This window comes from Musa acuminata, chromosome BXJ2-9 (assembly GCF_036884655.1).
Source record: "Musa acuminata AAA Group cultivar baxijiao chromosome BXJ2-9, Cavendish_Baxijiao_AAA, whole genome shotgun sequence".
NCBI lineage: Eukaryota > Viridiplantae > Streptophyta > Magnoliopsida > Zingiberales > Musaceae > Musa > Musa acuminata.
This window is the reverse complement of record NC_088346.1, coordinates 6,268,508-6,285,381: the sequence shown is the minus strand read 5'-3', so window position 1 is coordinate 6,285,381 and position 16,874 is coordinate 6,268,508. Positions and strand designations below refer to the sequence as shown.

The 16,874-nt window shown below is 38.4% G+C and overlaps 2 protein-coding genes across 2 annotated transcripts; one reads left to right on the top strand and one right to left on the bottom strand.

The window, feature by feature from the left end:
• Nucleotides 1-1,110: 1,110 nt before the first annotated feature.
• LOC103997349 (protein SNOWY COTYLEDON 3-like) lies at nt 1,111-6,970 on the bottom strand. The gene is made up of 6 exons (XM_009418531.3): nt 5,246-6,970; nt 4,187-4,306; nt 2,259-2,372; nt 2,080-2,169; nt 1,622-1,729; nt 1,111-1,524 (listed from the first exon to the last, which is right to left on the bottom strand). The coding sequence occupies exons 1-6, from the start codon at nt 6,695-6,697 to the stop codon at nt 1,459-1,461; spliced, it is 1,950 nt and encodes a 649-aa protein (XP_009416806.2). The 5' UTR covers nt 6,698-6,970; the 3' UTR covers nt 1,111-1,458.
• A 2,407-nt stretch (nt 6,971-9,377) lies between these two features.
• LOC103997350 (uncharacterized) lies at nt 9,378-11,325 on the top strand. Its single transcript, XM_009418533.3, has 2 exons — nt 9,378-9,446; nt 9,857-11,325. The coding sequence occupies exon 2, from the start codon at nt 9,906-9,908 to the stop codon at nt 10,968-10,970; it is 1,065 nt and encodes a 354-aa protein (XP_009416808.2). The 5' UTR covers nt 9,378-9,446; nt 9,857-9,905; the 3' UTR covers nt 10,971-11,325.
• Nucleotides 11,326-16,874: the final 5,549 nt, after the last annotated feature.

Below are 16,874 nucleotides of genomic sequence, written 5' to 3'. Positions count from 1 at the left end.
TGCTGTGATGGTGAATCGAGTGTTATCTCCTCCTTTCAGCTTCGGTGGTTGGTGTGATCAAGATATAAGAGGATCATTGGCCAATTTCAGGCTATGTTTTCCATGGCAGAGCATCTCCTCGAGATTTAGGGTTTAATCTTCGCCCTACAAAATAGATGATCCCCTCTCTACTTTCTCCTGTGGGTTTGAGGAGGGGCTTTGTGAAGTAAAATTGCTTTGAACAGGTCTTCGTAGGCTTTCTATGGATTCCTTGATGGGTTTCATGGATTAAAATTAATTTGAATTGGTATTTTTAGGCTTTTTAATGGGTTCCTTTATGGGATTTATGGGAAGGATTTCTTCTGATCTCTTGATCGGTTCATGGGATACTCTTAAATCACAAGTGTTTTGCCATGACACCATTTGTGTCGTGTGGGACACTCGAGCGACAGTGTTCTTACTCCTGCAGTTGTGTCAGATTGTAATCATTGATTTACTGCAATAAAAATCTCTCATTTATTGGAAATTGCATACCTCCCCTTATCCACCAGAAAGTCAACCATGGCTTTTCTCACATTGTCAATGATTTCAAGCTGATAATTACATGATTTTTACCTTGTGTGGCTTGACCTCACTTTGGGTTGACATACCTCAGACACAAATCACTCAATATATTTTCTCATCTCTCTCTCTCTCTCTCTCTCTCTCTCTCTCTCTCTCTCTCTCTCTCTCTCTCTCACTGAGATCTAAAAAATATATGAATATTTATAAAATAACCAAACCTAATTTTTAAGAATTTTTTCTTAGCAATGAAATTAATTCTATAATAGAATTTTTTATCCTCCAAGAACATGGAATCCAAGCTGATAGAGCAAGTACTCTCACCTAACAAAAAGAGTGACTTTCTATGAAGAGCAGGTTTGTTTCTAAACTTACAAGTTCTCATATGAGCCAAAGTTGTCCCAACACATACAGGATTCTCAAGGACCTGATGACATTTTTTAGTTTTAATCATCATGCATCAAGGCCATGGGAAGAAAAGAGAATGAAAATGGAGTTTTTGAGGTCTTATACACCACTTACAAGCTTAATAACACAGAATGACAGCATTAGCTGATACCGGATACGTCAAAACAGGAAGATAGACTAGATTAACACATGAGAGGTGCATAGCAGTCTGGCAAAAAGCTGGTATTAACAAGAACTGCAAGTGAGAAACATACAAATTTTCTGCCACATTATGAACCAAAACACTGCAGCGAAACAAGACAACCCTACATACCTACAACAGCTAAAATCGTTGAAGACACAGTTGATGTCGTGGTATTTCCATGCCAACAAACGCAGACGTTGAACCTCATAAAATCAGTTGAGAACTCGAGCTAAACATGACGAGCTTCCTTCTTTGTCCCTGAGTCTCCAGTTAGAAAAAGAACGGCTGCTGTGATGTTAGTAGTTAGATGTAATCAACGATTCCTCCTATAGTTGAATCAGGCTTGGTCTGCTCATCTGTATTACATGGCCAAACAAGCTACATTGTTTGACCTGATACAGGATATGTCAGTAAACATGGATTAAATGATGCAAGTATGTCGAAAAACTGATTTTGTCAACAAAGCAGTAGAGTAGGTGTAATACTCACGTGCATGGCCGATACCATGGATAAAAGATCTTTGCACTGATCCATCAAGGCTTGTTCTTTTGTTGCAAGTTCAGCAAGTTCAGACATAATGGAACTTCTTCCTTCTACCTGGCGCAAATAAAGAATTTAAAATGATAAGGTGAAGCCGCTTAGGAGTGGAAGAAGAAGATTTCAGGTTTCCTGATCAAGATTTCCAAATGGCTCCTAGTGGCTATATAAAAAATGCATAGGAGCAGAAGCAGATAATTTTGATATTCCATGCTGTCTTTAGGTCAGTCATGCATCTCATTAGTAACTTGGTCAAGTTCAAAAGTGATGCAGGTGAATGTATCAATCATAAACAAAGTGCTGTGACAGAATGGTTATTTCACATCCGCTAAAGATTGAAATTCTCTAACGTGCATGCAAGAAGCCAACATAATGAATGAAGGGTAAAGAAGAAAAACAAAGTCAGCAACCTTTGACAATAGAGTATAGATCGAGGTTCCTATCGCCTGCATTACATCTATGGCTGAACCAACAGCATTTCTCACTTCTTGAAAATCCACCTGTTAAATACAGAGAAACTCTATCAATTGGAATTTAGGATAATATTAAAAGGAGTACCTGTTGTTACTAAAATCTGGGAGGTAAAAACCTTTGCTCCATTAACTGGAAGGCGGATAGTACTGGTCTTTAGTGCTCCAAGGGTTCCCGATAAAGCAATTGAATGGTCATGGTCTATGAGAGACCATTCTTCTAGATTGGACATCTACATTCATCAAATACAGAGCAGGTTCAGATGCTATTATCCAGAGCACTACATCAAGTCAACAAGACAAAACTTTATTGCATATATCCAATTTATATCAGTGCATCTATACATGTGAGAATACCAACCACTACATACCATTATTTATTAATAACTCCATAAAATTTTGTGGTATAACCACTAAGTTTAAATCAAAGAAAGATATTTAGAATAATGCTAAAGAAAGTTAAACATATCAAAAGGTGCATGTCCACGATCAGAATGAAGATAATCTCTTATGTCTGTCAAGCAGACTCCATAACCAATTGAATTTTCTAGTGACAGCTGGAAAAGCAGTATGAATTTTTCACTCATCAGGTTTGACCAGTCTCATACCTCAGAATTTTGATTTCCTCTTCCGGTCCATCCTGGAATAAATTTTATGGCTAAAAACAAGAAAAGAAGAAGCAATTCTCCAATAGTCACAAATGATGCCACCACAGCTAGACATCTAATCCATCATAGCGGTGAGTAATCTATTAAAAGCATCCAAAACATAATACCTGGTGCTACTGTGGCTAAACCTCCCAGTTTGTCAACTATATCGAGAAGAATGTCATACATTGGTAGGAAACACATATTGGCACAGTATGAGGCGAATGGGCATTGGCTTAGCAGGTATACAATTATCAGGATGTCATTCTCATGCTTTATATGAAATCATGAAAACAAATTTTGGTTGCAGCAATATTCACCGGTCTGTAGAACGGGCAAACCCACCAGGTGATCTGGTACAAAACCACTCAGTAAGATAATTATACCAGGCTTACTAAACCTTAAGCAGACTGATACCAAGTTGTGTCAGGTAGTAAGCTTATTGCAGAGTACTAATGCAAAAAAATTTCAACTATCATTTCTTTTTATTTTTTCCTTCTCTCTTTATGGTAGACTCTCTCTCTCTCTTTCCTCCTCCTATCATTTTACTCATCAGTATCAACTCCTCCACCTCGCAGCCTCCTCTTCCTCCTCCCACGAAGACAATGTCAGTGATTTTCCCTTACCTCCTCCTCCTCCCCTCTTCTTTCTCTTTTCTCTTGTCTATATGGTATGACCAATATTGACCGCTACCAAGTGTTGATACATGGAATTGTATTAGTCCAATCACTGGCCATTATTGATAGAGGATCAAGATTTTAATCCATGTTAGAAATAGTGTGAATTATATATTTATATATATATATATATATATATATATATATATATATATATATATATATATATATATATATAAGTCAACAAAGATTAATTAATATTTTCAAGTCTTGCAAAACGTTAAGCATGTCTCACCCAAAGAAGTAGATGGGAAACCTATGTATCATGTAGCACCCTATGAGATTATCAATTTTATCAATAATCATTCTAAACTTGTTAATAACATTGTAGAATATGAGGGTTTTTTTACCACTCATCCAAAAAACCTAGTTGATTGATTGACAAAGAGTTGATCTTAGCTCAAAAGCTGGTCCTACAATTGAAATGACTATTGACTGTTCTGTTGAATAAGAAGCCTTTTGCACGAAGGAAAGGTTTCTGTTTTTATAAATAGAACCATCAAGGGTAAAAAATAGGTTTAATCTTAACACTTTAAGGGAATTTAGTAATCATTAATCATCACTTCACATAGAAAGAAAAAAAATTAAATAAGTGATGATTTAAATAAAGATAATAATTATATGACCATGAAACATGATACTTTGGTATATAGAAATGAAAATAAACAGAATTTCCAATATTCAGAATATAAAACGAAACACAAATTAGCACAAAAGTCTTACATGTGCTTTAAGAATTGATCTGAGCTTCACATGTTGTCTGTCTGTTTGTACCTTGAGCTTTTTAATTGCTATAGGCTCATGCATTTTGGTGGTAGTCATCCAGACATTAGACAGATATTTCTGGACAAAGATCAAAAGAAATGCATAATTTGTCTCAAGGGCAAAAATCCAATCAGAAATATACAAAACATACAGAGAATTCAAGACAATCAAATTATCCCAGCAAATAGAGTGAAAAAGAATAATATAGTGGTCACTAGATCGAAACAACAGCAGCATCTGCTACCGAATGATCTCCACATAGTGGTCACTAGATCGAAACAATTTTACCATTATTTTTAAGGAAATTAGAAGCCCTAAATTGAGAGATGATTTTTTTCAAATAAACTGATGGCCTAGAACAGTTAACATAGTCAAACAAATGGAACATTTTAATGAGGAATGTTGATCATATTTGTAGCTTAATATTGCTGAAAATACCTCCTGCAAACATATCAAGAAACGGAAGCTGAGAGTTCCCTCACAGGTAATTCACACTCTGCATAAGTTATGAATTACAAGTAAAGGTCTGTGTTTTTAACCACACCTCACTAACTAGTTTTTATATATCCATCAAGCATTAATTGGTTGCAATAACTGAATGACTAGTCCAACTTTTTTCCTTATTTTTGATGGAAAATTTTGCCAAGATAACATGACAAAGAAATGAGCCAACTTGAGCATGACTAGAAGATATCAAAAGATTAAAGATCGATAGACATCACTATGTTTGAGGCTTTCTTGCATTTACATGACTAAAATGCTTAGAATGCTAGAACAAATATATGGTGTAAAGTGCAACAGATAAAATCTATGCAAGAATAACACATGCCGAGACTACTATGAAGACTAGTGAATGAACCAATTACTTATAGAGCTGATGAATCCTAACTTAACTAACAATAGTTGTGGATTGTGAGAACCTTGTAAACCCTCCTCTTAGAAATTAATTACTAGTGGCAAACACAATTTGATAATTCATACAGAGATCTAACTTTAAATCTGGAACCCAAACTGTACCTCAGCAGTCAGTTTTTGAACAAGAAAGGTGTCGTGCACTTGTGCATTAACCCATCGCCACTGCAAGTATCGGTTATACAATAGCCTTAACTGGTGTGCATCTTCGATCCGGCTCTCCCCATTCTTTCCTCTCTTGATGTCAGAAGCAAAACTAAAGATTGATGGGGCATTTCCAGGTAGCAAAACAGTGGAAGAGCTCTTTGCTGGGCTAGTTGGCACCCGTTGTACACCGGGCATGCCCCCTGGTGATGTAGCTGACAGCTTACCTGGAGAAGAAGGCCTGACAGAACCATGATGAGAATAAACAGCGACAAAAGGAGATGACAGCAAACCATTCACCAGTGATTTCTTTGCGGGAACAAACTTGGAAGAGGCTACACTCTTCAGGTTTGGTGATGGCTGCTGGGTGCCTGGATCCGGCAACCTATGCAACCGGTGGCCTTTTTCCGGCAAAAGCCTCGAAGGAGCAACAGTTCCATGAGGTGTCACCCGCCCCCTTGGCGGAAGATTAATGGACTCGTGCGTCCCCGAATTGCTACTGGAAGACAAGCTGTCGGTGTCGACGGACAGAGAAAAATCGCCACCATCAAAAGAGGCTCTCCTTGCACCCTCATTGAGCGCCATTGACTGCCTCAGTGACCGGACAGCTGCCAAAAACGAGTCTTTGTCGCCGACGGAGCAGTCCAAGCTCCTCGTCAACGAATTGAACTGCTGACTTGTGGCTGCAGGCCAGCGGTGGTGGTTGTCCAAAGGTCTAGAGTTCTCCAACTTAAAACAGCTCCTCGCGGGAGTGGCAGCGGGAGCAGTAGGCCCCCTCCGCTCCGGGGTGGGCTTCCTGTTCTTGGAGGAAGGGGATGTCGGCCCGATCTTGCTACTCTGGTAGGAGAAAGACTCGCCTTGGAAGGAAACTGAAAGGCTACGGGTGGTGGTTCGGAGAGCCCTGGCCACGGAGGAGAGCGCGGCGGGATTGTGAGCCGCTCGGGGCGTGGCTGTACTGCCAGGTCGAGCCCGGTCGACGGATTTGGATCGGTTGGGCATGCAAGTCTTGGGCAATGCAGCCGGGGTGGAGGGGCGAGAAGCGGGGAGTGGCGAGCGGAAGCGCCGAGGAGAAGAAGTAGCAGTGGAAGAAGAAGACGAGGAGGAAGCAGTCGAAGCGGAACAAGAGGAAGAAGAAAAGGAGGCACCTTTGGAGGAAGAAGAGGCAGGAGAAGAGGAAAAGGAACCACCTTTAGCAGCGGAAGCAGAAGAGGAAGAGAAGGCCAAGTAGCGGGAGTTAATCTCCTTGGCGCGGGGTCGCTTGGGGCCGGCGGCATTGTCCTTCTCGGAAGGGGACAACGGCGGCCGAGTGGAGCTGGTGGGATCACGGCGGCGAAGGGAGGGAAAAGGGTTTGGGGCCTTCTTCTGAGTTCGAGGGCAGGAAGTCGTGGCGGCGGCAGCGGCGACGACAACCATTCTAGGGAAGCTCGCTTCCCGACAAGTTCTTGAGACCCTTCTTCACCTCGGGACGAGCTGGTTTCGCAGGGTGGGGGTGAGGTTACCGAGCGGAACAGCAGACTCGGCGTTCTCTTGGGCTCCTCGTGAAGCCTGGAGGAGAGGCGAGCAAGAAGAATAAGTAGAGAGAAGGCATGCGATAAGACTCATAGTGAACAAAGAGTTATGGAGAGTAAAGGAGAAGGAATCGGAAAGGAAAGACGCAAAAGAAGTGAGACTGACAGAGAGAAGGAGAGAGAAAGAGAGAGGCAACGGAAGCGGGTTTGCGGCGGAGATGGGAACACTCGAGAAAGGAGAGATGCTTAGTTAAGGGGCCAGTGATGCGCGTTTCCGTTGTGTGATGTTAGATACGGAGGTTAGATTTTAGTAACGACTGGTGTCGGAACCCATAACCTTACTGCTGGCCAGGGCAAAGTGTGGGTCCGGCCGGGTGAACTACCGGTTCGCGTATGAGAAACCGCCACGTAGGTGGAGAAACTATTAGGGAGAAACGCTGGGGACACGTCTTTCTGGATCTGGTATTTTGTCCTTTATGAAATCTTTCTTCAGAATCTATCAAGATTAAATGCATACATTTGTTCAAAGGATTAATTCATATCTTGTATTTCGTATTTCATTTCAGTCTCAATGCAACAAATACACATATTTTGGCATCTTGTTTCGGTCAGTTCACAAAAAGGATACGTCGAGGCGATGATATCCCACTCTATCATCCGATATCTATCCTTTACGAGAAACATTACATATCATAAACTATTAACACAACATTACACTCAAGTTCATCTTAGAACTATCAGCTTTTGGGATGGCCAACTCCCAACGGTCCATGATGGGTTTGCAGGGCCTTCGAGATGCGTGGTGCATGATGCATGGGCGCCTGCAGCACAAGCACATTAGTTTGATCGATGCATCGTACTGAAAAGGCTTCCTCATGATCGAACACTCGATCATCCAGTGATGGATGATAACTGACGATGACAATGGTGATGATGATGAAGATGAACAGTGGCTGCTTCTCCAAATCGAGGTTTGGAACCATCCGATCCATTAATGCTCGGTCGAAAGAGGACACACCGCACTTGTCATCGGAAACATGCAGTGGATATTGGAACGGTGGTGGGCTTCATGGAATGGAAGCAAAGGGGAGGAGACAAGTAAGCCAAACATGATGAACATTAAACCTTGAGAGGAAAGAAACCTTTTGATGATGGCTTCAGTGGTGTGGCATATGCAACAATTCCATTTTTTGCTGGGTTAGACATGATAGCTATGATTGAACAGATTGGAAAAATGATGTGGTAGTGTGACATGTAACGCATCATGTTTTTCTAATGAACATAAAAAAAATGATATCACCCATTTATTGGGTAAAATGTTGATCATGAAGGAAAACATCAAATGCTAATGAATATGAAAAACCAGTATTCATCCGAATTATATATCTTATATTCCCAGCTATAGTACTTTCATGCTCGATTAATGGATGCATAATCGTAAATTTTATCCTATCCAAACTCCAACTCGATTAACTAGTAAATAAATTTTGATTTGCTATGGCTTTTTTTCCTATTTTTCCCATCTGTTTTTCTTCATGGGATGGAAGATAATGTGCTAAGCATGCAAATATCCTCTCAGAGATAATTCATCATGTTGAAGATAATGTGCTAAGACGTGCGCTAATCATCCACATTGATGGAAGATTAAGAAACCCTACAAGACTTGATGAAGCTTAACCTTCACACTCTGATGATAACTACGCTGGAAACACCACAATTAGGCAGCAACCAATTACAATGGCATACCTAACGCATATCAAACAAACATCACAACAACAACTAATTGTGGTTGAATAGATAGCCATATACAATTAATTCCCCATTAAATCAATAGTTTTTTTATTATTTAGTATTCAAAAAATCATTTTAACTACTATCATTAGTAGCATTGTGATGGATTTTGAAATAAAAAAATTGGTAGATATATCATAAGTTATTATAATTTTTATTTAGGTACATCGTAGAATTTAAGTATATCCCGAATAAAAATTTGGATTGATTTTATGAGAATATATTGTTATTAGCTAAAGTAAAAAAATTCTGATCCAATGATTTAGACTTAGTAAAGTTAACGAGCCAATTAAAGACTTAAATATTTTAGATAATAGAGATTACATAAAATACATGTTGAATTATACTCTATGAATTCGGAATACTTGTCCACCTTGAAATATTCTAGATGTAATTATAAATATTTTTAAGATTTTTTAATGTATTTTAAGGTTTTACATATATTCAATGAGGGGGTATAGAATAGTTGGCTGGTATATCATGTTGTATAAATTTAATTATATATATATATATATATATATATATATATATATATATATATATATATATATATATATATCCTTCTCATTTACCACAAAGAAAAGAAGAGTCCAAAATTGAAAGAAGACACCATGTGCTTACCCTATTTGACTTACCATAACAGGGTTCGGAAACTAATTACTAGATAAGACGAGGATCGAAACGTAAAAAATCCAAAAGGGAGGAGGTTATGATATTTAAAAGGAATAAGAGAGGGGTTTTTGTGAAAAAGTATGTTGAAACTGGTAAATAAATAGAGAACCGCGAAAGGGGGCAAAATCTGGAACTTTCTTACCCTGATTTCGGCGATTCGGCGCGACATGCGCGACATTTTCGTCGACAAGGTCAGATTTTTCTACTCCCATTTCTCTTCTTTTCACCAATTGACTTCGATCGACTGTTGTTTTTCTTTGCCCGATCCTTGTTTGCACGATCCGTTTCTCCGTCTCTTTCTTGTAGGGTTCTTTTTCCAATCCGGCTTCCATCTTTCGTACTTCGAGTTATTAGTCTGTTTCGAGTAACCTGAAGTAGCTGATGTTGCTTAATACCGCATTTCCTCTCTGCATTCGAGATCGATCGCTGTTTGCTTGGTCGGTTGGTGGGGTTGTCGAAAAATTTTGTTTGTGTTTCTTGATGGTCCTCATTTTGGGCTTTTTTTTGCTTTTCTTACCTAATCTGCTTTACTTGATGTGTTTTTGTTTGGATTTCCTAATCTTATGCACTTCCTGCGCACACCCGTTTTGGTTCTCATCAGGCTTTATGAGCTGCAATTTGGTGTTTGCATAAAGTTTTAGAGGTGAAAAATGTCATCTTTCCGGCAGTTGTCACGAATTGATACCGCTGAGCTCAAGGCTCAGTTGTTTAAGAAGCTTGGGCGCCGAAAAGCCGAGAGGTACTTTTATATCCTCAAGAGATTACTGAACTTGAAACTCAGCAAGTTGGAGTTCGAGAAGCTGTGCTATGGGATTATCGGAAAGGAAAATCTTGCCCTTCATAATTTGTTCATCAGATCGATCCTTAGCAATGCGTGTCTTGCGCTTGCACCACCTAGCAGAGAGACAATCACAGGAAATTCACGGACTAGTAAGATGTCGAGCTTCGGTGAAACCTTCCCAGCATCCCCTCGGAGGGGAAGGTCTATAAACAGCAAGGACCGTAGATCAGCTGACCGAGCAAGACTCCTTGGGCCGTATGGTAAAATTCCTCCTGGACATGTTCAAGAAGTCACAAATTCTTGTGATCTTCAGAGGCCACGGGAGCAACAAAGTGCTCCAGAGTTGATATCTATTGGTAGCAAAGCTCTAGCATCCGTTGAAGACGGGGAAGAGGTTGAACAATATAGATGTAGCCCAAGTGTTCAAAGTAGAAGTCCTTTAAGGCCTCCTCTTGGCATTCCAGTGACACTTGGTGATCCTCCTAGTAAATTTTTTTGTACTGGTTTTAAATCAAGATTAAAACTTATTGAGCCAAATGTTCTTGACAGTTGTCTTCGTACTTCTCAACTGCCAGATACAAGGTCTTTGAGGGATCGGTTGGAGCGTAAGTTGGTGGTTGAGGGCCTTGGTCTGTCGGTTGACTGTACTAATGTGTTAAATCATGGATTGGATGCATTTCTAAGGAGGCTGATAAAACCCTGTATGGATTTAGCTAGAGCAAGACACAGTTTTAATAGGACGAGTCAAGGGGATGGAAAGATTTTCCCCAATATGAAAGGTTTGTGGCAAGTGGGTCAAGTGCAAACATCGAATGAGTCCTACTATGCTTCTTTACTCGATTTTCAGTCGGCAGTGGAATTGAATCATAAAATACTTGGAGGTGATTGGCCTCTACTGCTTGAGAAGATATGCTCACATTTATCGGAAGAATGAAAAGTGACCTGTGTATGGTCTTAGTCCCTCTTTTGTGGTGATTCCAGAGTTGATGCAAATTAAAGGATCCTGTGAGCTTTCAATACTGTTGATGCAATAATATGCAATTATTGTTATCTGAAGAATTTATAATGAAAAGGCCTTTTTCAGTTTCAAGACATTTAAACTTACACACCAAGCATCTTCCAACATGTGACATAGAGAACAAGACACACTTCCTTCTTGATAGGTTCGGTCAATTCTCAAGGTGCTGATTTCTTGTGATGGATCCATGTCCTAGTTATTAAATGTAAAAAATTCAAATTTGCAACTTTGCAGCTTAAAGAAATTATAAGTTCATAGTCATTTTTGAATATTTGGTTTGTGCTCGTAAAAGAGGTATTAGTTCTCCACCCTGTTGTGTCTTTTTTACTACCATGGCAATGATCTCTTTTCTCGACAATCAACATCATAGAAGTGGGATACAATTCATTATCCTTTTATGCTTTATCAGAATCTTAGTTGCTTATGGTTTCTTATTGTACCTTCAATTCGTATTTAATTCTAAAATCTCATACTGCCAAAGCTATATATTTGCCCCATTTAACAATAGCATGTCTAGATATCATCATTGCTTTAAGCATTAAATTTGATTCAAATAATCTTGGATACAGATATCAGAAAACTTTACAACATATTATGGATGGATCAATCTGCCTAATCTTGAAGATATAGGAAATGATACGGAATGAAATCAATAACAGACCTTTGTATCTATCAAGAGTATTAATAAATGTAGTTTTAACACACCACCAGGTAACCCGATGGTAATGTACCCAAGCCTTTTACCTTAGGTCGAGGATTTGAATCCTTTCTATATGGCACCTTGTGCATCTGCTATTCCTTGCTGTGGTGCCTTACTGCTTTGTGTGTTAGTTACTCTTTGCCCTATGTGACAAATTTTCTTCTCCGATGTGGGGCTTGATGCCAAGGAATGAAATGCATTATGCAGGCAATTGAGTGACCACAAAATGCATTTGCCCTATGCGTATCTGGGATCCATTAAGAAAACATAAAAAAATATAATTTAGATTAGAAAAATCTAACATAAACCCTATGTTCATTCCCTATTCCTTTGCAGACTCCTCTAATCTCTAAATTTAACTTGCCATCTCATGTTTTTAGTTCACGAGACTCATGTCATATTAAACATATCATGAGTCATGCGGTCAAGCAATATATCTTACCACAATGAGGGAACCAATTGATAAACTTTGTTATTCTCACCATGCTACTAAGGATTGTGAATCATGGATAACGTTTGCATGTGGATCATGGTGCATTTTACTGAAGTCTTTGAGGTACTACGATCAACTTCCTATGTATAGAATAATGATGGTTAGAGATGACCCAGTGATGGACTTGTTCTGTTTGATTGAACCAGCTGGACCAATAGGCTCAGCCCATTAAGTTGAGCAATTAAGCAGCACATGCTCCCGTGTTACATACGTGTGGACCGAATACATGTTCATACTCAGGCACACTGCATATTTGTAATGTGGACACATAATCGGGTGCACCGACTGCGTTATAGAACTATAATTTAAGGAACCATCAAATACATGCCCAAGAAGGCTACAACGAGTATCTATATCTAACATGTTCTCCATAGGGTTAGGCAAGCATTTTGAACTATCTATACTAAGCATTCTAGCTTGGCTATGTAACCCATAAAGTTATGAAGATGCAGAAGATTAAACATATCCTTTTTTAGGGTAGTAAAGTATAATTTTAGGATCTCTTAATCTAAGTTACAGTATTTTCTATAGTTGTCAAATGTGTGGAAAGCTTATTACTCCTTTAATAAAATTTTCATCATATCACATTATGTAAAAGTAAGTAAACTGAATGGAGTTTCTGGTCGCTAAGAGATGTCTAGAAAATATCCCTGTCAGTACTTATAAGTGGAAGCATATCATGTTATTATTTAATGGCCATAATAATTTCCTACTTGCCTCCAGAGGTCATCTGTTTTCTTGGATCTCTTTATTCTTTATATGCAGTCTCTGTTGGTTAAGATAAGCTGGCTAATGATGAATGTTGAATATTATAATTGGCTTAGGTTCTTAGGATATCATAGTTGCAAATATGGTGCTTGTCAAAGAGCTTTGTTCTAGCCAAATCATTGTCTTCTGTAAATTTGAGCAAAATCTTTGACATATATACTTGATAAGCTAGTAGTTGCTGTATTGTTAGAAAACACCAAAGCATTATACCTAAGATGGGATAACCATGTGATGGCTCTCATTATGAATTGGAAATTGGACTTTGAAAAGATTAGGAGCATTGCTACTGACAACTAACATAAAAAAAATTTTGAAGGACATGCTTTCGATTTTTGTCTACTACTGCATTCCTGATGGCTAAATTTATGGGAAACCTACCACTGTTAGAAGCTTGTTTTATTCAATTCCCTAGGTTGTTCATATTGCTGGTTTGTGTGCTTCGTAAAACGCAGTGCTTTCTCATGTTGTTAGTGGTTACACAATAGGCATATGCATTATTGGGACACAATTCACCGATTAATCCTTCTATATTATCAGCCAACATATATACGAAATTAAAGAGAACACGTAGACATGATACTTCAATGGCAAGACTAATTGTTATTTAAATTGTCAAGTAACATTGATTTTTAGTAACATGTTCTGTTAATATTAGTAGCTTCATGTGTTCACTACAGGAAAATGACAGTGAGTAGTAATGAATGCCAATGGTGACCATCCCTGTTACTGGGAACTTCAGTTAATGAAAATTTAATGACTGGTTTTAGTCAATTAAAAAAAATTTATATACATACATATACATCTGTATGTGAAGTGCTCTCCAACCTTGTATGTGATAGCATGCAACTGATTGTAGCTGAGGCTGCAAGAGAGGTGGAAGACAAAGGGCACCCAGAGGTATCACCCTCTCATCCCATGTCTTTTTGGTCTATCCATTGTTTTCTTTTTCAATCTTTTGTTCAATTAGTACTGGTAGTTCTTTTTGGTATGCAATTTTGCAGTGATGTTGGTTATACATTAGTTGGCAAAATTAGAAAAAATAGGCACCTTGACTTGATTGGCATGAGACATGCTCGATATATAATGGAGCATTCACAATTTTGTGGATCAATCGCATCTTGAAATCATGTTGTAAACTGATAAATCTCAACTGTAGATATCATCATTCGAAGCATAAATAGAACCTCTTATATGTTGTAACTATCTATTCTTATTTCAGCCACCAACCTTCTCAGTTTTCTCTGGCATATTACATTCACATGTTTTTAGGATTATCTTGATGATTGAATTTTGAGTGTTTGTCCAAGTCTCATAATCACTACAAGTTAGCTTGAAGGCTGTAATTTTAACTGTTTGATTTGTTGTGTTTCGTTTAATTAATTCAGGTTGTATTGTTGGTTCTAATGTTTATGGATCTCTTTTTTATTTTTCCTGGCATGAGGGATGTTAAGTGATTAACATTATTTGTTTTCTATGCTTCAGTCAACTCAGATCTTCTTGTTGCTGCTAATCCCATGCTTGTTCATTATGAAGTTGTTTGATATCTGCATATTCAGCATCATTGTTTTCATTGTGCATTTATATATCTTGCAAGGGTCTTCCTCCTTTATAAAGCCTCAGAATCTTGTGTTGTAGGTAAGTCATTTCTGTGCCTATAAGAAATGCTTTGTGTAGACTTCTTTGGGTTGCAATTATTATCTTATATACCTTACATACTAGGATTATTCTGTGAACTTCCTTACTGACAGTAACTTTTAGTCATTATAGAGATAGTCAAAACTTAGGTTGTATTGGTTGAAGCAACCATCTCTTTCTGCATTTGGTTTAAAGCGATATGGATTTTTTGGTTACGCCATTAAATGATTTGATGTCGTGGAAATTATTGTGAAGGATCTTGAAGTTAGTTCAAATATCCTGCCGTGGTACTAGTCCTTGTGGTATATGGTGTTGGCAAAATGGTTCTGCTTCTTTTCAAATACTAAATTTGGCCATAGAAACTGCACATATTTGTCCAATTAGCAAATGAGTATAAGAAAAAGCTGGTCCAGGTTAATGTTCCAAAATTTGAACTCACTAAAGTGTATTATTTTCTTGTGTCATGAGATTCCATGTTTGCCATGTTTTATTACCAAAATATTGTTGATGATAACTTGGTAGAAAAGTTTGTCTGATAACTTTTGGTTTAATCAAACAAATTTGTCCTGCAGACTCCAGATGTAAGTTTCTGTACTCTGCTACTTCAGTAGATGCATACAGTGTCTTGTTTGGCGGACAACACACTTTCTTCGAGACTGGTTCAGAGATCAAATTGATGTGTGACCAATTTGGTCATTTTTCATTGAGTAACAGGATTTGATTACTGAAATTGGAATGAGAATGACTGATTATTGTTTCTGGTATTTTGTTGGATAAGAGTGAGATTTAGGATATGGAAAAGTACCTAAGAGTATATTCAATACCAGTGCAGACAATTGCTAGGTTCTGTTTTGGTAAACAGTAAGCACCAGATTCTTGCTTTTGATGGCTTTTTCATTAATCAAATATCATTATTAGGATCAAGGTTTAAAAGATTGATCTGGTGCTGATACCAGTGGGTGTCTGGACCGGTAGGGTGAGGAAGCTGGAGAGGACTGGCAAAGGAGGAGGATACGGCAGAGGGGGTGGAAGCACTGGTAGGAGGAGGTGGCCATCTGAACAAGGAGGAGGAGGTGGTGGTGGCGTGGCGAGGAAGATGGGGCAATTGACGGGATTTAGAATATGAGAGAGAGAGAGAGAAAAAAAAAAAGAAAAGAAAAGGATAATGGTTCAGTACCAGTCTACTTAATTGTGGAGGAAGTCTGGCACAGTGAGCTTAATGGGTCGCACAATCCATACCAGTTGGAACCAGACACAATCACTTGGCTCACATCTTTGCTTTCCCTGTACCAACCGGAACGTGTGGTATTTTTACGTTGGTGAGTTATCATGGTGGATCACTGTGCAATGTGTTAGCTAAGAGAAAAATTCTATTTTCACATTTTCTGAGTGAAGATCTATTTCTTCGACATACTTTTATCCAGACCATGCTATCCATATTGTTGTTGCACCATTTAAGAACATAATTAGAATGTGTCTAGTGATACTCTTACTAGAAGCAACTGAATTTATTTAGGTGCAGGTAGCTTCATATGCTATGCAATTGTACTACCTTAGCTAATTGGAAGAGCTGCAGAATACATTCTGTCACTCGTTAGATTCTCAGAATTTTTTTGCTTTCTTTTATTTTGGTAATATTGGTGACTAATTAATGAAGTTTTCCATTTTCCAGAGAAAAGAGAAACAAAAACAAAGAGGTTGATTCACCATGGTGTTGCCAATAAGAATGTTGATTGCACAATCCACCTGCACGTTCCAGTTGGCTCAAGCATTGCTTCCTCAACCTTTTTTCATCAATACTAACAAAAGCGGCAATGTTTCCCTGTATCGAATCCTTGTGGATTGTTATTGCACAAATTATTCACACTCATTTCTTTCCCAACTTGTAGTAGTTTCCAAGACACGTTTCAATGCTTCATTTGCTGTGGACTTGTCAATGAGAGAATTGAAGCTGTAAAAATTGGCAAGAATAAGTTTGTCGATCGTGTATGTATGTATCTTGATACTTACAGAGACGGCCACAAGCTAATTTTGTTGTTCTAACTACGGAAATGCTCTCACCAAATGTGATTGCTATTTTATATCGTTCCTGTTGTAAATGATGATGTACACTATGAATGATATGGAGGATCGTATAAAAGTCTTCCAAAATCATGGTGTCAGTCACATTCATATCTGCAAGATAAATGTAGCTCTAGCTATGGACATCTCCGAATCATGAAAT